The sequence below is a fragment of the Melanostigma gelatinosum genome (assembly GCF_949748355.1).
Source record: "Melanostigma gelatinosum genome assembly, chromosome: 16".
Taxonomy (NCBI): Eukaryota; Metazoa; Chordata; class Actinopteri; order Perciformes; family Zoarcidae; genus Melanostigma; species Melanostigma gelatinosum.
In genome coordinates this window covers 1,900,913-1,923,431 of record NC_136649.1, presented here as the reverse complement: position 1 = coordinate 1,923,431, position 22,519 = coordinate 1,900,913, and the positions used below count along the sequence as shown (strand labels likewise).

At 43.6% G+C, this 22,519-nt stretch overlaps 1 protein-coding gene across 1 annotated transcript in view; it reads left to right on the top strand.

Moving 5' to 3' along the window:
- Nucleotides 1-22,519, top strand: part of gabrr2a (gamma-aminobutyric acid type A receptor subunit rho2a) — a gene marked incomplete at its 3' end in the record, with an annotated part of 119,171 nt that overhangs the window by 4,265 nt on the left and 92,387 nt on the right. The window contains exon 2 of the mRNA XM_079287266.1: nt 15,476-15,582. Coding sequence (XP_079143392.1) covers nt 15,476-15,582 — 107 coding nt within the window. The remainder of the gene's footprint in view (nt 1-15,475; nt 15,583-22,519) is intronic.

The following is a 22,519-nucleotide window of genomic DNA, read 5'->3' as shown; positions in this document are numbered from 1 at the left end:
TCCCGATTTGTCTGTGCTGCACCTCTCCGTTCCCCTCGCCTCCGATTCCTCTCTCTCTCTCTCTGTCCCTCTCCTCTTTTACGACTGATAGCTTCAGATGTCCCACCTGACAGCTTTTAAATTAAAATTACATTTTTTTTTTATATTTAATATTATTACACCATCAGACCGCCATTACACTTTTCCTCTCGCGCACCCCCTAGAGGCAGCTCGCGCACCCCCAGGGGTGCGCGCACCCCACTTTGGGAATCCCTGCCTTACTGCATTGCACCAATACAGTAACAATACAATACAGAACATTTGAGTTAGTAAGATAATTCAAATAACATCATTCAATGCTAAGATTCACTTTCATATAAGGGCGAAAAAACCCGCAGGTTGCATTACAGGAAAAACTCCCTTATGGTCCTTTCCCACCAAGCGACCACCTTTTTGGCATGAAGTGAATCTGTTCTGGCTTGCAAACATATATTAACTGCTACATCACACATTTAATTTCTGCAAAATATTGAACAATATATCAGTGTTCATTAGATGCAACGTCTGTGATAAAACTATATGCTATAATACTTGTGCACTGATTATTATGGATCATGACTATGAATATATGTGAATGTAGAAATATCTGATTATAATACATTCAAATTTATAGTGAAACAGTTTGGACAGATAATAGAAAATGTGACGTGGTGTTTTTTGGACGTGTGTACTTTCAACAAAGTTCAGGCTCTCGTTTTTGAGATGCCTCCTGGTCCTGTTTCCTCCATGTCCTCTGAGTCCTCCAGATAGTCCGGAATGGGAAACAGGTCCGGTCGTCCAACCACCATTTGAGCAAACTGGGCCTTTGTCCCTTGCTCAATCGTCATCATGTTCATCATCTGAGCCAGTTGGAGATTTGCCATGACACCCATCTGTTTGTCCATGCTCCTCTGGCACTGTCTCCTCAGGATGGGTATGATGCAACATGCCAATAGAAAAGCCACAATTAAAACTATTAATGCGCCAATTCCTGCTTTTACCAACACAGACCCCCATTGTCCCAAAATTTGGTCTAACCAATCCCATGACCAACCCCCTTGCCAGCGTTGTCCTTAACTTCCTGTCTCAAACCCAGAATTTTCCCCATTACAACGGCAAATGTCCCATCAGGTGCAGTGTTATTGGGAATGAATGTACAACAATGTTTCCCAAACATTTGACATACCCCACCTTTTTCAGCTAGAATCCAATCTAATGCTTGTCTGTTTTGCCATGCCATTGTACTGGTCTGGTGTAGCTGCTCACCCAAACTCTTAAAGGCCTCATCAGTGTAATTCATGTACTTCTGCTGATTGTAGTAGATATAATTGATCCAGTCAACGTTTTTGTTGATAGTAATCCAGGGTAATATAGATTCAAGTCCTGCCTTAATCTCATTTTGTGCTTTGAACTCCTTTGGAATCCCTTTAGGCTGTCCTATAGCGTCTAACTGGATACTTTGGTCCAGCGTGGATTGTCTCTTATACCTACGCTTCTCGTCGGGCACTTCCATCATTTTGATTGTTTCCCCTGCCCCATTATATATTACCACTACCGGTAATCTCATTCGAACCAACGCGCACAGCCCTACCCATCTGGGCGGCAGAATAGTCAGTCAAACATTTTCACCACACATCCAATAGCTGTCGGCTATTCCTGTTGTTTGTTCACTCAACAAATGAAGAGTGGGAATGGTCATAGTTATGTTATCACAATTTTGGTCAAGTGGTATTGGGTTTTCATACCATACTGGTCTCCTGATGAACAAAGAAGTCATATTAGCCTGTGGGAACCAGGACACCACCCAAGTTACTTTACAGTACACGGTAGTATTGCCTACGTCAACTGTTCTTTTGTCTGATGCAAATCCACCACTGGCAAAACATTCATATTCTTGTAATTGATCTACTTTATAATTAGTGGGAGGCTCATTCTGTGTTGTGGAAATCATAAATTCTGCACATGCATTTCGTAGTTGATATTCAGGATACAGATCTAAGTCGTTGTGTTTCTTTTGGGATCCATACAAGAGTCTACATTGAACACCACAGATAGGAAGTCTGAAGATTGAAGCCAACCCTTCTCTGGGGATGAATCTTCCCTCTCTGCATTCATGCTGTTCTGTCTTTGCGCACTCTTTGAAAGTATGTTTTTCTATGACCACTATAGGCAATGTTGTTGGAGCTTCTGAGCACATTATGCATTCAATCGAGGTCATCTCTTTTACTGAGTACCATGCCCACCTATACCACCCATTCTGATTAGCATGCTCCCAGTCTTCATCTTCTGTTATTCTAAGACTTCTCTACATTGGCCTGAATTGTCTCCCTGAGTCTTCTACATCATCTACCGTTCCGTTCCGTCCCCCCTCTGGGTCATAACTGTCATAATTATCATAATCATAACTTATGTGGTTCCCTATTTTTGTAGCTCCTTTGGCTTTCTTTACCGTTGGAACGATAGTTGAGTTAGTTACCACTACCTTAGGAATTACTGTCTTGGTCATCGTGTCTACTTGTTTTCCAGTTGTTACTAACAGATGACTTGGTTTTGTGCAAACCTCACTTGGCACTGTCACTTGCACAGGAGTGCTTGGAACTTTGATTGGCCATGGTTTTGGAGTAGTTGTAACAATGGTTGTCCCGCTGCTCAAATTAACTCTTAAGGTTGGAGTGATAATGGTTGTTACCTTATTTACCTTTGCTCTTATGGTAGGAGTATTAACAGTTGTAACATTTATCTCACTCTCAGACTTAACTGGCTTGGGGGTAACTGTATGGTTACCACTATTGTCGATAGGGTTCATCAATGGTATAACTGTTGGACTGGTTTTGGTTATTTTAGCAGACGGAGTTGTACCGTTCGTTTCCTTATTTGTCAATTTGGCAGTTACGTTATGGTTTTCTATCACCTCTTCCCATTCCTACATGGGGTGAAGTTGTCTCTTTCTACGTATATTAGCATGCAACTGTCTAAACACTTGATATGCTGGTTTGAGCTTTAATGACATGCTGGCATAGGTCTTGGTCTAACTTGGGTTGGAATATATGTGGTTGCATCGTACTCAACTGATTCATGGTAACTGGCTCTCTTCCAGGATGGCTGAGTCATCATTTGGCCGCTGTCCTGCATGCTCTTTGATGTCGTTGCAGGTTTCACCATCGTCAGCGTCTCCTGTCCCATGCTTCCCGACAGCATCCATATCAGAAAGCTTATTAGTTTCATCATTTGTTCCAGGCTCACCTTGTTTGTCATTTTCTTCTGACTTTACACCGTCCTTGTTTTTGTCTTGGACTTTCGTGCAATGACTCAAGTGATACCACGTTGTACTTCCCTCGACCTGGACAGCTGTTGGCGTCGCTCGCACCACTCTGTAGGGACCTTCTCGTCTTGGCTCGTGCCACTTTCGTCTGAAGACTTTAATGTACACCTGGTCCCCTGGAACCACTGGTTTCTGGTCAGACCCCGGCTCCTTTCCTTTCTCCTGTAAATAGATGGATCTATGTATGGCAGTTAGTTGCTTCATATAGTCCTGTAACTCTATTTGCAGTTGCTCAAGTGGGGGCCCCTTGTAGGGCCCCCTCAGTTGAGCTGCTGGCATAGGTCTGCCTGTCAGCATTTCATGCGGCGTTAAGTGCGTGCTTCTGTGAGTTTGCATGCGATAGCTCATTAGCGCAAGTGGCAATGCATCTACCCAGTTTAGCTTAGTGCTAGCACAGATCTTATTCAACTTTGCCTTTAGCGTTCCGTTAATCCGTTCCACTAAACCTTGGCTTTGTGGATGATACACGGCTCCCAATCTCTGTTTGATTCTCAACTGTTGTAAAATCCCCTTGGCTACTTTCTGCACAAATGCTGAACCATTATCTGAACTTATTTCTGATGGTATGCCAAATCGTGGTACGACTTCCTTAGTCAGAAATGTAATAACTGTCAGCTCCTAGGTTCTTTGATGGAGTTGCTTCCACCCAGCGACTGAATCGATCAATTACCACTTGCATATATCTCTTTCCATATGCTGATTTTATCATGTCCACATAGTCTATGACTAAGTGTTTAAATGGCCCTTCTGGGACTGGGATGTGTCCCATCGGTGTTTTTATGCTTTTGCGCACATTGTTTTGGGCACAGATTTCACATTGGTTCAACACTTCATCCACCAATGCTTGCATAAATGGTGACCAATACCCTTGTCTCCTCAATCTTTTCAGAACTTCCCCCCTCGAACAGTGATCATCACTGTGCGATTTTGAAATGAGAATGGTCAATAATGCAACAGGTGCTACCAACAATCCTTGATGTGTTCTCCACAACCCCTTATCAATTGTTGCCCCCCTTTGCAGCCACATGGTATGTTCACTTTGTCTGCCTTTTGTTGGATAATGTCTTCGGGCGTGATTACAGGCTCTAGTGACACCACTGGTGATAGAATAGCTACTTTACACTTGGAAGCTGCTTTTGCAGCCTCATCTGCAGCATTATTTCCCCTTATGTCATCATTCCCTTTCCGGTGTGCCTGACATTTAATGATCACAAGCCTCGTCGGGCCCATCATTGCTGATATCAGGTCCATTATCTGTTTTTCATGCTGTATTGGACTTCCGTCTGTTTTTCTGAAACCTCTCTGTTTCCACAATGCTCCAAAGAGTTGTGTGACGCCTAGTGCGTACTGGCTGTCAGTGTAAATGTTTGCGACTCTGCCTTTAGCGAGTCTGCATGCCTCGGTCAATGCTTTTAATTCGACTCGCTGTGCTGAACATGGCTGATCACAACCTTCAGCTTTCACTGTCACAAAGTCACTGCCTATTTGCTCAATCACGGCAAAACCAGCATGATTACCTAAGTAGTCCCTGTAGCAGGACCCATCCACAAAGTACGTCACATCTGCGTTTACTAACGGAGTAGACTCTAGGTCAGGTCGCAACTTGGTATACTTCATTGTCTCTGCCACACACTCATGTGGCTCTCCTTCAAATTCAAATGGAACAACATTTGCTGGATTTGTAGTTGGACATTTCTTTGTCACATCAGGATATGTCAAGAGCGGCATGTACTGCAAACATCTTGCTTGTGTCACCACAAACTTTCCTTGGTTTATCAACTCAGTGATTTTGTGATGTGTGTGTATGACTACAGGATACCCCATCGTTACCGTTGCTGCTTTCTCATATGCATAATGCACTGCTGCCAGCCCCTGATAACATGGAGGCCACCCTTGTGCAACATTGTCAAGTTTTGTACTGTAATATGCAATCGGTTGTTTTGGACGACCACTACACGTCTCCTGCATCAGTACTGCTGAAACATACATGTCCTGTCGATTAGATACATAGAGCAGAAATGGTTTGTCATAATCAGGTGTTGCAAGAGCCGGAGCTCTCTGCATCTCTTGTTTGATTGTTTCAAACGCTACCATGGACTTGTCTGTCCATGGTAACGGAGCTCTTAATGTCTGGGTTCCTGCCTCATTCATGATTTCCCTTAGTGGAGCAGTTTTTTCAGCATAGCTTTCAATCCACTCGGAACAAAATCCAGTCATTCCTAGAAATGTCATTAACTGGCCAACTGTTCGAGGACGTGGAGCTTTACTCACTCCCTCTAGCTGGGAGGGTGACATTGCAATGGCTCCAGATATTCTACTTGCGGTTGGCAGTACTGTAGTTTTGTCTGAGAGGCTTTATGTCCTCCTTCTGCTAAACTCTGGAGTACTTTGATTGAGTCGCGATGACAATCATCGATTGTAGATGAGCAGATCAACAAATCATCAACATACTGTATTAATGTGCTATTAATATCAATATTTTCAAGATCCTGTTTCAAAATCAGATTAAACACATGAGGGCTATGCTTGAAACCCTGTGGAATACGTGTGTAACTGAGTTTTCGTCCTCTGTATGTAAAGGCAAAAAGATGTCGAGTCTTCAGCCAATGGAATGCTGAGCACAAATCAATTACTGTAAAAAATTTAGCATCATGTGGCACATTCGTGAGGAGTGTATGTGGATTTGGCACCTCTGCTGGCCAATCTTGTACTACATCATTTACTGCTCGCAAGTCATGCACAAGTCGATATTTTGGCACTGGTAGTATGGGAGTGTTGCAGTTGCTGTACGTCTCAACCAACACTCCTGCGTTTATCAGACCTTCAATTGTCTTACTTATCCCTTCTTCAGCTTCAGGTTTTAGCGGATATTGTGGGCGATAAGGCAGTTTCACGTTTGGTTTTAATTCAATTTTTACAGGATTGGCAGACTTTACCAACCCTACATCACTGTCATGTTTTGACCACACTTGTTCTGGCACGTGCGTCAACATGTCTTCCATAAAGGTTTTTTGCTTTCTTCACTTTTAGCTGCTGTTTGGATTTTGATCATCTTTTTATCTTGTGATGAAAAAATTAGAGGGTTGTCTGTTTCTTGCCACTCAATCTGTGTAGCAACATGCATCATTGGACCGAGGTATTTTGATTCAAACGGTTCGTTCACCAATAGGGTGATATGTGGAACCGACTCTGGTACAGCGTACCACTCTGAAATGAATGAATTTGGTTGCACGCTCAGTGCTGACCCCTGTTGTCCTACTACAATATACTGTGTTACCAACTCAACAGTCACATTTTTCGTTTTCTCATCCCATTTTTTCTCAAATACTGCACTGCATGAGGCATCATAGAACATTGTGCAATGATAGTCAGATAATGGTTGCTTTGCTTCTGGGATTTGGGCTCGGATTAGTTTTTCCCATTGGCTGAATACCCTTGTTACAGGTTCCATAACATCACCTAGCCAATAAACTTTTGCACATTCAGATTGTGTGTACATTTGAAAATCCAATCCGGACCTATCAACATATACTCCATCTGGTGAACACCAGACTTTTATTTGTAATTTACACAGTGCATCCCTTCCCAACAAATTTATTGGAGTTTGATCAGAAACTAAAATTGGAATTTTAGTTTCACCACCTTCAGTTGTTAGTCTCACTGGAGCTCTTATTGGAATCATTTGTGTCATTCCCGAGAATCCCACTGTCTTAACAAATTTGCCTGACATGGGGAGGTGTGTGGCATATTCTGGACTTACACATGTGTAAGTAGCTCCAGTGTCAACCATCATCGGTGTTGGCCTGCCTTCTAATTGAACCTGTAGCATGGGTTCTTTATCAGCTCCTACGGTGATAATTGGATGCTGACCCTCCCCGTTAGGATTATCTGGGCACCTGGATTTACAGGACCTCTACCCACACATTGCATGGACTGAGACCCACGACCCCCCTCTCTCCACTCTGTGCCTGGCTGTGGTCTCGGACATGGCCTGTGTCTCCACATCCCCAGCACTCCCTCTGTGGGGGACGTCGTTGTCCATTCTGGAAAGAAGGTGGTCCTCTTTGACCTTCCCAGCGAGGGCGGGTGAATGGAGGTCTCATTGCTCCATTTCGTTGTTGTGGATTTGGCTGTTGTGAATAAACATTGACAACAGCGGGTGGCTGCACGGGTGATGGTTGTGCATCAGGTGCAGTTGGCATTGCATGGTTAGTAGTGTCATTTACCATTGGAGCTTGGGTCTTTATTTTGCTTTTATTTTGCAAGTCAGTGAGTTGCAACTGTGTTAACTTTCGCTGCAAATTCCTCTCTTGTTCTTTAGCTTTCTCCTCATCCTTCCTATATTTTTCAATCGCGTGCATCACGTGGTCACGGAATTGTCGGTGAGGCATTGAAGTCAGTCCCACCACATCCTCCAGTCTGCTCTGCACCGGAGTTGGCAGGGCTTCAATAACTGCATTCCTGAACAAAGTCATTAGGACAGGGCTACTCTCAGCCTCTTCCTCTGTCTCTTGTTTCCATCTTTTCAGCTGTTTATTTATATATCCAGCTGCATTCTCAGTCTCTGCCAGAGGCTCCCCCTTTAATGATTTGGGATCTATTTTGGTAGGGTACTCCCCCCTCAGTGCTACCCATAACTCAGCTCTGTATGCATTGAGCTCAGTTCCGTCTGCCATAGGATTGGCCTTTCCGCTATTGCGTAAAATATTTTCCATTGTGGATACTCCAAGACTTTGTGCCCACACGGCCTTAATGTCTCCCAAGGCTAACATTTTACCGACTGTTTCCTCCTCAAAAGCCTTGATCCACTTACCAGCCTCCTCATGAATGTCAGGCAGCCTGGAAATCAGTCCTGCAAGGTCGAGTGTTTGCCAAGGTGTATAATGCCCCTGAGATCCTCTTATCAAAATGGGACATTGCCCATACCTGTTTGGTGGGTGTATGCCGGGTCTGTATCTCAGGTCATAAGGTCTGTCCTTTGTTACCCCTCCCCTTTTGTTTGGCTCTGCTAGTCCCACTGACGCTCCTACTACTCCTCCTTCTGCCCCCTGTTGCCCACATATCAGCCTGTGGCTCTTGTCTATCTCTCTCTCTAGTTCTCCAATCGTGGCGTTTCCCTGTTTGACGTTTCTTGCTTTTATCTTTTGGTTTGTAATCCTTGATTCTCAGTTCCATATCCTCACACAAGCCCACGTCAAATGTGCCCTCTTTAGGCCAAGATGGATCTAGTCCTTTCGTGCGTTTTGTCCATTTCTCTGAAAGTCTCTGGACATCCTTTGCATGCTCTGAGTTTTTGATCTCCACGATATCTACTGGTGTCACACATTTTATTTAAACTCACAACCTCGGAAAATTTCAAATCAAGAAGTCAAGACTAGTTCTGGTTTGAATGATTATGCTACTGATACATTTATACCGGTTACACTTGTAATGTTTATTGTGACAAATAATAAGATTGCTTCTATTAACTTGAAATATTATTGCACGATACTGTAGAATATTAAGATTCTTTACTTCAGGTTATTTACGAACATACTATGATCAATGTCTGTATCATTGCTTTTGCTCCTCTTGTGCCGCTGCAGTCTGTGTCACTCAACAATTTCTGGGCGTACAGCCAAGGCTATCACTACGGAGCCAAACAGTTTGGCAGTCCTGCCAAGACACAGCAGTCGGAGCCCGAAAGGGAGGGCTATCTTAGACACTCACTTAGACACAGAGAGAAAAAGGAAGAATTGCCTTAAGCTATACAACTACACAACACTGTGACACTAATACTATAAACTTTATATGCTTTAAGTGACAATTTTAACTGCAATGTTTGGACGCTTGTGTACTGCCAAAGATTCTCTTTGTACTAGAACTACTTAATAAACTCACAAAGAAACTGCCAAGACCACAACTCACTTATTTGCTATACGCACTTGTACAATGATGTATATTTCTTATGAGGGATTTCACAGAGGCTCGATTGAACATTTGCAAAAGCGTTATCACTGGGAGAGCATGCCAAAAACAAGCCAATATTTCATAATCATGCAAAGCCACCCGGGTGTATATCACATCAAAAGTCAGCGGTCTCAGTCTGTCAGTAAGTTTTTGTTCAGGTTTTTTATTTCTCTTTCTAATGTCAGACTTTGACGATGTGGGAGTTTTTAACAGTATTGCTTGTACTCAAGGCTTTGTTAAGGAGAGATTCTTATTGTTGGGCTGTTTCACAGTTTACAAATGTCCTCTTTATTTCACCGGACCACTTTTCCACCAGAGGCTCATAAAGTTTTTACTTGGGGGTTTAATAGGGAGTATTCTCTTCCCTTTATTCGTCTATGGATCTCTCCTTTATAGTATTACTTTATCAGTAATGTCAATAAGTTCCAGTCGCGTGCACACCTTTTCAAACTGTACTATTCATATTATCGCCTAGTTAGATATTCATTTTCTGCTCAATTAGATTTCTGCACAAAATTTCTGAGTCTCGCCAGCGTAGTGTCCTGACTCTATCGGTCTCGTGCTGGTATTTATCGGATGAAGTTTACAACCCACATTGGGCTGCATTCCCAAAAAAACTGACTCCGAGAAGACCGGACCCAGACAGCGGGAGCCTTTAACGGCCTCACACCATCCACGGGCTGAGCCTCCATCAGAAGAACTCAGGCCCCCAAGCGACACCGGGCAAGCGGTCTACCATACGCCACATTTCTCCAATCCGCCCGTCGGACAGAGATTCGGCGCTGGTCTCCTCCCTCTTCGGTCACCGCAACTGAGGGATCCTGGGTGAGGCTCATGTTCTCAGGATCGAGTGCCGGTGTTACGTCCCTACTGGTTTCCAAACCTACTGGTTTCCCTACCGTGCGTATGTTGTGTTCACTTAACAGCAGCAACCGTTTTCTGCCTCTGTTGCCAGATTCGTCACACATTCACAAACATATTGCTGGAGATCTAAAAGCCTCATATCCATTGCGCGGATTACGATTGTATAAGTGAGCGCTACATCACAGCCACATATGAAGAAATACATTGAAGAAAATATATTTATGGTAAGATCACAACAACCTGGATTCGAACTCTGTCGAGCAAAATAGTAATTCACTAGCTTGCAGATGCAGATCCCCCGGTCTCCATGTGGGATAGGAGGATGATGACTGTGGGGGGAGATAACCTTGGGTGGAATGGTTTAACGAGAGGGAGGGAGGGTGGGATGCGGAAAACATCCAGCTGAGGCTTAGAGTGGGTAGGTATTTGTAGGAGTGTGGCCGGAAGTGGGCGAGTGGCTGAGGCGTGGTCCTGCTCCTGAAATTCAGCTGAATAAATTAATCTACAATAAATCCAAAATGGCCCCGCTACGCAATCCGCCACATGCTCTTAAATACGTTTCGGTCATTCAGTAATTTATCCATTTTGTCATACCTCGTTCGTGTCCGGGGAACGTTTTGGTTTAGGGTGAACTGAAACAACTGGTTACCTTGTGCGTCTCTTCGAACACTTCCAAACATATTTATCAATGCTTTTCAAATGTATACTGTTCACGCCCAGGGTTTTCTAAATTATATCCAGACATAATAATATATAAAATAATGATGATAAACTTTATTTACTTATTACTACACAAGTTTAAAAAGTGCTTCACCAAAGTAAAAACGAAAATATCATTAAGGATTTCCGAATTTCAGGATCAAGCAATCACGTAACGTTAATTAGTAACGTCAGTATAAAAGGACAATGGGGTTAATACAACATTTGCTGAGTAGAAAATGATTTCGTACAGCTAGCAAACAAAGAAAGAAAGCACCGATGGACCCTCGGAGAGTGAAAGAATTGCTTGAGGTCAAGCAAAGCAACATCTATCCGACATATTTCAACAAAGATGAGCTATACGTTCTTAAGCTTATGGTAATATTCACAGTTTCAATATCAGAGTGTTCTCAATTGTTTCACTTTGTTAGATTGCTCAATGTGATGCCTGCCAGAAAAAGAGAACGTCTATGAAAGAGAAAATTCAATATAACCCTTAGAGGTGAATAAACATTCAATTTAACATGTTGTATGAAGTCTTGTTGGTGTTAAGCTTTGGTTTGCATTCTAAGGTGACTGAGCCCTTCAGACTAGTCTGGATGGATCTAGTTGGCAAGCTGAAATGCACCAACAATGGTTACGTATGTGTGTGGACTACTTCACAAAGTGGCTAGAAGTCTACCCTCTAAGTTATAAGAGCTGAAGTAGTGACATTGTGCATAATGGATGGAAGCATGGCGCCCCAAAACGTAAAGAATTTGTCAACTAAGTAAGTTGAATTCTGAGACAAGAGTACGCAATTATTTAGTGTATTTTCACAGTACGATAGTCGCAAAAGTACATTTGTTTTTGTCAAAATGCGTCAGTGGTGTCTGGCCGAAGCCTCGCGAAAAAGCATTGATAAATATGTTTGGAAGTGTTCAGAGAGACGCCCAAGGTAACAAGTTGCTTCAGTTCACCCGCAACCAGAACATTCCCTGGACACTGTTAGATCCTGGGGTACTTCTGGCCCGATACGGGGCTACTTACTGACTCAGCTCTCTATTAAAAGATTGTCGAGCTGGTGTTCTTGCGAGGGAACTCGCCTGGCTCTGCTAACTGCCGTTACTCCCGATGTCTACCCTGCTTCCTCCGGTCTGAGTACACTCGGCCGAGGGGCCACCCTGACCCCGGGCGCTCCCACCAGTCGCGTCGGTTATGGCAGCTTCCCTCTTCTGGATCCGTTTTGTTGGTAAATGCCAGGTTAGGATTTAACGGCTAGGATTACTTCTAAAACCGTAAGGGATTGTTAAGTGGATTCGGTCTCTAGGATAACCTTACAGAACTCAGTTGTTAGACATACAATGGATTTAACTTTTTACTGCCACGAGGAACTTTTACTACTTGAGCAAATAAATGCACTTGAGAAATTTACTTTAAATGCAGATTAGATATTTATTGCAGGTTATATTTAGTTAGTTAGCAAGGGTTAAGCTACAGCTCACATAAAATGTCACTACACTTGATTCGTTACTTTAATTTTCTTCTTAGATTATACTCATTGGTTTTAGATGCCGAGACGGCTCGGTTGGAGCTGGATTTCCAAAGGTGCGATGAAAAGGTTCTTTTGGAGTTGTTAGGAGCGAAGGTCTGGCCAGACCCTCGGATTCCTCCTGCTCTCGCAGCGGAGTTCGGCTAACAGTCCTCAAGGCTCAGTACAAAGTCTTTCTAGGGCTGCTGTGTTCCTCAGTTGTTCAGTTGTTAAAGTCGAGCAGTGGGGAGAGGAAAATCTCCGTCTTTGAATTCTTTGTCCACGAACAGCGGTCTTCTTTCCGTGAACAGAGACGAAGTCCTCGAATACTTCAGTTGCGATCGTCCGTATCTTCTTCTCAGAGCGTCTGGACGGCTCGTGTAGAAATCCCGTTTTGGGGCTTGCAAGCGTCTCCTTTTATCCTTGATTTGGGCTATCTGTTCCCCTCCCTCCTATTCTGAACACATGATCCTTTCCCCACCCTCTTGTGTGTGCGCTTGGTTCTGGAAAGTCCCGATTTCCTCCCTCCTACCCGTGTGAGTCATCTCTTGCAGCAGAATTCCAAGTCCCATGACTGTTTTCCTGACTTACGCCCAAAACATCTGTTCCTGACTCACTCGGTCTGCTGACACACCATGACAAACACTTTTTCCACATCTCAGCTCCGGTACACAGAACATTATTATAATCAGTTTTTACATTTGTTAAATCACTCTATGCATTAAACATTCGTTATATAATGATCATAAACCTTATCTTTCGATTATACTTTAACTATTGATTTCTGAGTATATGCTTCGTGCTTTTATATCCTGACTTTCCCCTGAACGTGTATGCATGTATCCAAGGCGGCTTTCTCTGTGAGCTCAACTCTTCTCGACAACACTGACGAGGTTTGACTTAATGCAGGGGTCGGCAACCTTTACTGCCCAAAGAGCCAGTTTGCCCAATTTTCCACCAAATAAAATTTGTCTGGCTATTTGATATCACAGCTTATAAAGTTTTGTATATAATTATATTATTTATACAACAACTACAGTTGGTTGTATTTCTGAAATTATAGAACTAGAATAAAGACAATTCTTGACATTTTATTGCTGTTTTACCTATTAGAACAATATCAAACTCTTATGAAGAGGAGAGTTTGCTGCAGCAGTTGAGAAATCATCTCCAGCGTGATACTTTTCAGCACATGCTGTGTGCTTGTTCTGGAAGTGGCATTCAACATTACATTTTTTGTACATATCAAATCATACAGGTAAGCCAGCATCATTGGCAGTGAAATCAAATGAAGACGTCCACGCAGAACTAAACTCTCTATTTTCCTCCGTGACTTTTCTTTTTTTGGATTTATCCATTGATAGTTTACAGAGGGCGGGGGTCTGAAAATCATGATCAGCCACCTGCAGGGAAAAGCTCTTGACAGGGTTAATAGGATGTGACGCACATTTTAGTTGACAAAATATTAAAACATTGTTATTTAAGGTCAGGTATTACTGACCTTGTTGTCTTTACTAGCAGCTGTTGTCCAGTTAAAGTCTGCATTATTACGGAGGAAGCAGCTGTTATTGGAGCGATTAGCGAGCAGTGTGTCCAGCGGCGTTATCAGACCTACGGAGCGGCCGTCTGAAGTCACGTTAGCGGCTTTGAGCAACCAATCAACTTCCTGTTTACACCGGCACCCACCCGCATGCCCAGTGTACGTGAATAGTCACGTGATATTCAGGCGTTTAAGTCTGGACGGAGATTATTTAGAGAACGATGCTGAAACACTGTGTGGAGGGAGATCGTTTAAAACGTATTAGTGTGGATGTAGACTCAGGGAGCCGCAACAGAGGGGCTGAAGAGCCGCATGCAGCTCCGGAGCCGCAGGTTGCCGAACCCTGACTTGATGGATAAATTACTGAATGACTGACACTTAATTATGAGCATGTGGCTGTTCGTGTAGCGCGACCGTCTTTGGATTTATTACTACTTTGCGCGACAGAGTTCGAATCTAGGTTGTTGTGATCTTTCCATAAATATATTTTCTTCAATGTATTTCTTCATACGTGGCTGTGATGTAGTGCTCACTTGTACAATCGTAATCCCCGCAATGGATATGAGGCTTTTAGATCTCCAGCAATATGTTTGTGAATCTGGCGACAGAGGCAGAAAACAGCTGCTGCTGTTAAGTGAACGCAACACTCGCACGGAAGGGAAACCAGTAGGTTTGAAAACCAGTAGGGACGTAACACCGGCGGAGGAGGGTCCTGGCCAAAACCCACCTAACCCCTGAGGCACCCCCTCAGACCCCCGCTAGAGCGGCACTGTTGGACTTATGCATGTGTAACGCGGTCAGCACAGAGACGAGGTGTCCACCGGCAGCCGAGCCCACGTGAAGTGCAAAACATCAGATATTAAAGCGTGTTTGTTGAACGGCACAATATGGCATAGTTTATTGCTCTTATACTGCAATTCGTGCCAAGTAGGGTCTAAAACAGCTTGTTAAACAGAACTTTGTCACTGCCGTCAATCTTTTTACTTTTAATCACGTGAATATGGTCTATAGAAAGTGTTAAATCATAATTATCGTGGTGCCTATGTTGCCTGAAGGCAACATGGTTGAGGCAGGTCCTCAGCCTTCTTTGTTATGCTGTCACTCATGATTACACGCCCCTCTCAGTTGATGCCACGCCCCCCCATGCCAGATCTGAAACAATACGATCTGAATGTGAAAAAAAGATTTGAAACTGTAAAAGATAAGATCTGAATAATATAACACCTCAAATATCAATATATATGAAAGTTGCATGTTAATAAATATGGTGATAAATATGATGATTCGTTTCTGGGTGACCTTTTAACCGCTGACATTTCATGGAATTTTTGTGAATGCAAGTGAAAAGAGAGACTTTTACTGTGGTCTCTGATGCACAACAACATTAAAGGTGAGAAGAGAAGAAACAGGTTGTAAATAAATGATCAATTTATGCAGTTCTTGTTTTGGTTGTCACATCAGATTGAATCTGTTTTCTCCTGTCTGTACCTGTCTCCTGGTACGTTGCTCTTTATCTTTTCAAAACAAAAAAGCTAGTTCCTGCCCTCTAACCGTGAATGTCATCTTTCTCTAGCTCCTTGGCAAAGAAGCCTCCAGATGTGACGAAGTCTCGCAAAACGAAGACGGAGCATCTGCTCAAAGTGGACGATCATGACTTCACCATGAGGCCGGCGTTTGGAGGTGGGTGTGGAATGCTCCCCTGTTATTTTCAGATATGATTTTCCTGTTGTATACATACTCTACAGAGGCATTTATTCAAGATCACAAACATACATGGACGCAAACTCAAGGTCCACTTAACAGCTTTTTCTTGAGCTTTTGATCACATCTTATCTCAACTCTGTTTACTGATGAAGACCATCAGTGATGTGGTCAAAAGCTCTATAAAATGATAGTAAGAGGACGTTGAAGTCGGGGTTTTGTCGATAAACAGTATCGATCTAAGCAGCAGAACAGGACAAATATTTTAGTTTGCAGCGGAATCCCCTCATGGGACCTCTTTCCGGCTCCAGCTGGCCCTCAATGGGGTCATTTCCTCTATAAGGCTCAGCCACTGCTGATTCTAGGTTGGCTTGGAGAAGCCTGGGTTAAAGGTGGCTGGCAGCTCTGAGTGTGAGCTTAACAGCAGCCCTCTCTCGTACCTCGCCGCTCAATTAACAACAATTGTTGTGCAATTGTTTTGCATTTTTTAACGGTTTTAAATGTTTCCACTCTACGGCGAGGGAAGAGGGTACACATTGACCTGGGTGTGCGTGACCTGTCCTCCCGAAAGCTTGAAAAACCTATTGCATGTCATCACTTCCGTCCGCCCTTATGTCTCCAACTGGAATCATCTCAAAGAATGAAGCGTCTGTATCCTACAGCTGTTGTGACTGCAAATAACAGACAAGAACAACTTGATCCAAAGCTTTGTATCAATGTCTTCTGGGTTTTAAAGTTATTTAACACCCAAACTGGTGTTCTTTGGTGTGAAATCTAAAAACCCAGTTCACAAGATGTTGCAAATGCTTGTGTTCAAATGTTGTGTCTTGATGTCTTTTCATGGCATGAGTAAAAATGAGAGAAAGTGGTATTTTATCATTGCAAGACTTATGCTGCGTTCACACCAGACGCATTGATTTTTTGACGCGCCGCCAACACGCCAACCGTGAACACAGACGGCTATAGTATTTATTTCCTGATTCAAACAACGGCAGGAGTCGACGGCACTGATGACGGGGGGAGCAACTCAACGCTGATAGGCTATCGCGCCACAGCGTCACGCGATTATTTCGCAGAAGTTGAAAAATTTCAACTCACGCGATGGACGTGATCCAACGCGTTGCAAAATCGCGTCCAACTCGCCATCACAAAATCGCAGCGCGCCAGTCTCATCGTGTCTGTGCATAGACTTTGTATGTAATCTCGACATGCGTCAAAAAATCTACGCATTTGGTGTGAACACGGCATTAGTTCAAGGCTGGGTCTATGTTGATATGCTAAGAAGTGTGTCTCTTATAATTCTTTTGAGCCATCCCATGGTGCTTGTAGAACTGTTCAAAACTTTACCGAGCATTCATGAAGATCTTTGGACACTGAGATGAACCCACATCCCTGATCTGAAATAAGGCGACAAAGGAATAAATCTTCTGCTAAATCTTCTTCCTCTGAAGTTGTACCCTGTTGTAACCGCCATTTAGTGAGGTCGGTTTAGTGAGATAACGTTATTTCTTTTGTGTCTACGATCCGGTGTGGTCACATTTAGACAGCGATAAACACTTTTATGATTAATCATTACTTTGGCACGGTCTGACTATGCAGTGGGAGGCTATCTGAACTCACCATCCAGGCTGTTTTTGTCTCGTTCCACTAAATGACACATTCAAGTGATCAGTTTGACACAAATCATTGTCCATTGACCTAGACCAGCGGTTCCCAAACTTTTTAGGCCGCGCACCCCCTTCTACATCCCGACCGGGTTCGCGCACCACCCCCCCCCCCCCCCCTTAATAAAAAAAAAAAAAAAAGAAGCAACAGAGCCTTTTAAGCCTTCATAGCCGCATAAGAATCGGACCAATGAGAGAACAGTTTGCTCGCGTGTGGCATTTGTTTACAAGATTTAGTCCGCTGTTAAATGTTGCAGTGTGAACACAAACCGAACAAAGGAGCAACTGCAACAAAGCAAACGAACTGAAGGTGTGAAAACGCCCTGAAACACTGCAACAAAGTTTCAATAACTTTCAGTGACACAAGGCGTCACTTTTAAAGAGCAATACGGATGCGAGCACACACGCAGGCTCAGAGGCAGATTATCACATTTCATTTACAATTAATGAGCGACTAATGTAGCCAGGATGTCTTCGGACAAAGCATCGATGCGGCGCGACACAGTGTTGTTGGACACCGGGATCATGTCCAACTGTTTTGCTTCTTTCTCCCCAATCATACATTCCACCATCTCTCTGGCAGCTGGCAAGCTCACGTCTTCGGCGATTGTGTGCGGTAGCCCCTTTCTCGCTATTCTGTGACCAGATATGAAGCCCGTAGTGCGTCATTTATAGACCCAACACATGAATGAGACTCCAGTTGTTTTTGGCTGTTTTGTAACTCCTCCAATTTCGATATAAACAATGTAAGGGGCTTTTGACTTGCACTGGCATGCTTGGTGTTCAGGTGGCGACGTAAATAAGAGCTTCAGACTGTTAGCCAGAACCTCACTGCACACCACGCACTGTGGCTTTGGGGAATCTGCGTTGCCAATCCAAGTGAAGCCCAGACACAGATACTTTTCATCATATTTCCTCTTTTTTTCCCAGTCTGATGCTCACTCTCGTTTCCTCTTTTTTCACCTTGACTCCGCGATGGGCCGATGTGCTCCCGATTTGTCTGTGCTATCCCTTCCTCCTTTTCGGTCTCCTCCGTCTCATCTTCCTCTGACTCTGGCTCGATTTCTTCTCCCGGTCTCTCCCCAACGCACCTCTCCGTTCCCCTCGCCTCCGATTCCTCTTGCTCTCTCTGTCCCTCTCCTCTTTTACCACTGATAGCTTCAGATGTCCCACCTGACAGTTTTTAAATTAAAATGACATTTTTTTTTTATATTTAATATTATTACACCATCAGACCGCCATTACACTTTTCCTCTCGCGCACCCCTTAGAGGCAGCTCGCGCACCCCCAGGGGTGCGCGCACCACACTTTGGGAATCCCGTGGTCATGGCGTGGGACAAAGTCAATTTTCTCCTGATTCAGAAAATGCCACTGCCCCGCCTAAAGCGGCAGTAGCATGTGACACAGATCCCGGAAACGGACTCAGTGGGGTGTCTCCTTTCTGGACTGTCTTTGCTTCAGCAAAGAGATAAAAATGGGTGGGTAACATTAGGATTTCTGTTCTGTGCGTGTGAGTTGTAGATGTAAACATCTGTTTGGGTCACAGGGTGTATAAAGGTTGTCACATACCAAACATTTTGTACTGCACGGTCTGGGGTTAATACATTTACTGTTCCACCCATAGTACAATCCTAGTTGGGGCATTACCATATTGAACTAAAAAAATGTCTGTACATACATATTGCAAGCTCCCAACAGTTAGGAAAGCAATCTTTTAAACCATCAAGGTTTGTCTGACAAAGATCTTGATGGTTGACACAATACCTCTTTAAACTCCGGGGAGCCCACCAGTATTCCCCCCATTAAGAGGAATAGTACCACAAGGTACTATTTATCTAGGCATTACTTTTTAAGAAAGCTTGCCATGGAACAAATTGTTGGTCAAGGGGAAACTGACCCAATGAGCTGAAAGGACACGGGGACAGCCAAAATAATTCAGATTTTTCTTCAGGGGACCAGGAATCTGAGTATAACATACTTACAAAATGTATCTGGCCAATGGTTTTCAAGGAGATCTTGCTCTGAGTGTTGGATCAGACTGTGAATGATGGATATATCCATGCTCAGGACCTAATAGGCCGAAAGCTTAGATTCAATGCTTTACTTGAAATTCCTTTTTTGATTTTGTTTGACTTGAACCCAAAAATACATTTGACTTGTCACAGCATGAAAAGCACAGGTAAATAACGAAATTAAAGATGGCTGAAGTCCATTTAGCTGCTTTGATTTCAGGGTCGTGGTATCGTGAATGCTGTCCTATTAAAGGCTCTCTAAAACAGTTTACTGTGGAACTTCCAAGATTCATATATTTTCTACAAAAGTGCTCAAATCAATCCGGCAGAGGCTATGATATCCTGACATACAGACTCCTAGTATGGGCCAAGCCCAGGGGCGGGCTGGCCATCGGGGGAATCCCCGGTAGGCCGACGGGGTTTGGGCCAATACCGGACCACCTCCATCATCAACCGGCCCTCGCTCTGAGATCGCCGACCTCGACTGTATTCTATGCTTCACATTTACTCTGATACTTAAAGCTCATAGTCACCGACGAAGATTTATACTACTCCTCGCGATCTGTATTCACACTCGGTTTCCATCTGCGAGCCGGCAACACCCCTACACACACACACACACACAAGCACACACCCAGAATGCAATCTTCCCCAAGGAGGCGGGTCTATGAAGCAGTTTAGCCAATGATGCTTTAATGCTGATTAAAGATATAAATGAGTGAAATACAATTTAGCCAATCAGCGTCCTTAAATAGATTCAGCGCGGGAGCCGGCATTCTGGTCGATAGTAGTTCACGGAGCGTCTCTGATCTGAACTACAGAGAAGCCGCCTAAGCCCCGCCTCTTCACGTTTAGAATGCCACATATAGATAGTGACATATCTGCTATATGTTATCCTTCCACAATTAATTCGAGATCACTACAGCCTTGTATGTAGATATTTTTATTTATCATATTACTATTTTATTTTGGGGGGAGGGGATTAGTAATGTAATACAGATTTATCAGCAGCATTAACTAAGGTACCACACTTTTATCTTATTGCTCTCTTGAGTGAAGCGGACTAAGAGTTTGGACTTCCATGCTTCAGGCGACATCCTGCCAGCAACGAGGGGTTTTCTTTCATTTACTTTTTCCAACTTGTGTGTGTTGCGTTTGTTGTAAACTCGAATTAAAGGTACCCTGAATATATTTAGATTGTATCGTTTCCTGTTAAAGAGAATTATTATGGTAACCCTCAAGTTACTAAAGGGAAATAGAAAACAGCCCTACCTAGAACATTTTCCACCAGCGCCACTGCGTATAACCATCTGATACTATCCCAGAGTTCAGCATATTCATCCAGCAAACTACACCTACCTTGGAGTGTTACAATAGCCAGTATCATTTTATTCAATGTGTCCATCCGGGAAAATTGGTGGATCCAAATGTTATAAAAAAAAACATATATGATGCAATTTCTTTGTAATCATCCAAAATAATGTTAAGTGTATGGGTATTTTTCCAAGTAGGCCACTGACTGGTCGATACGTGCGGTGTATTGAGTGGGCCGGTCTGACAGTAACTCCCAGGCCACTTTTTCCCCCCAGTCCGGTCCTGGCCAAGCCTTAAACACTTGATCCAGCATTTCCCATAATGCAACCAATAGCATTTTTTATCAGTCCCACCCTGCCTAAACGGCCCCGGCTTTCAAATCTCACATCCCCAGTTTGTAATGCAGGCCCTTGATCTCACCATTAGTGGTACTGATGCGTACATACTGTGTACACTGAAAGACTGTTACATTTACATAGTACAAATACACAATCTAAAAAGGTCTGGATCAGAGTCAGATGTCGCCTGTCTTTCAGTGGATAGAGGGGGGTGAGCGTGAGGGGTGTATTTTGCTCTTAATCCTCTGTAAAATAACACATTAAGCTTGTTGTTAATGCAGGCAGAAGGGAAATGAGGGAGAAAGCCCATCGGCCGTATCATTTGATGTATGGGCTCGGAGCGACTCGTGTCATGATCTGTTAACTGTATACCAAAGCCACTGTGTGCTTTTCAGAAAATGTGGTGGCTTAGCAGTGTTGCGGATTTACTGGAGGTCGGGGTTACCCTTCACCTAGGACACTGCTGGATTCAATGAGAAGTGGGTCTGTCTTAGGCTGAGAAAAATGACATGCAATGTATCGAACCACAAACTGTTGTAAAACTTCCAACGGATACCTTCTTTCATTTGAGTTAAAAGCTGTAACATTTTCATATTAACAGATCAGATGAATATGGTGCGATTGTAATCAGACAAGTGCACAAGAGCAAATTGTATAGACCATTTCATAGTTGTAAATACAAACATTCCAGATGTGTCCCAGTTCATGTCCTGTTGCCGTGCCTTATAGAGGCTTACATTGATGTCAAGCCTGTATACTCTTGTTAGATCCTGGGGTACTTCTGGCCCGATACGGGGCTACTTACTGACTCAGCTCTCTATTAAAAGATTGTCGAGCTGGTGTTCTGGCGAGGGAACTCGCCTGGCTCCGCTAACTGCCGTTACTCCCGACGTCTACCCTGCTTCCTCCGGTCAGAGCGCACTCGGCCGAGAGACCAGTCCTGGCCCCGGGCGCTCCCACCAGTCGCGTCGGTTATGGCAGCTTCCCTCTTATGGATCCGTGCTCTTGGTAAATGCCAGGTTAGGTTTTAACGGCTAGGATTAATTCTTTCTAAAACCGCAAGGGATTGTTAAGTGGATTCGGTCTCTAGGATAACCTTTCAGAACTTAGTTGTTAGACATACAATGGCTTTAACTTTTTACTACCACGAGGAACTTTTTACTACTTGAGCAAATGAATACACTTGAGAAATTTACTTTAAATGCAGATTAGATATTTATTGCAGGTTATATTTGGTTAGTTTGCAAGGGTTAAAGCTACAGCTCACATAAAATGTCACTACACTTGATTCGTTACGTTAATTTTCTTCTCTGATTATACTCATTAGTTTTAGTTGCCGAGACGGCTTGGTTGGAGCTGGATGTTCAATGGTGCGATGAAAAGGTTCTTTTGGAGTTGTTAGGAGCGAAGGTCCGGCCGGACCCTCGGTCCTCCTGCTCTGCAACGGAGTCCGTTCAACAGTCCTCAAAACTCAGTACAAAGTCTTTCTCGGGCTGCTGCGTCTTCTCCGTTGTCCAGATGTTAAGAGTCGAGCAGTGGGGAGAGGAAAACCTCCGTCTTTAAATCTTATTGTCCACGAACAGCGGTC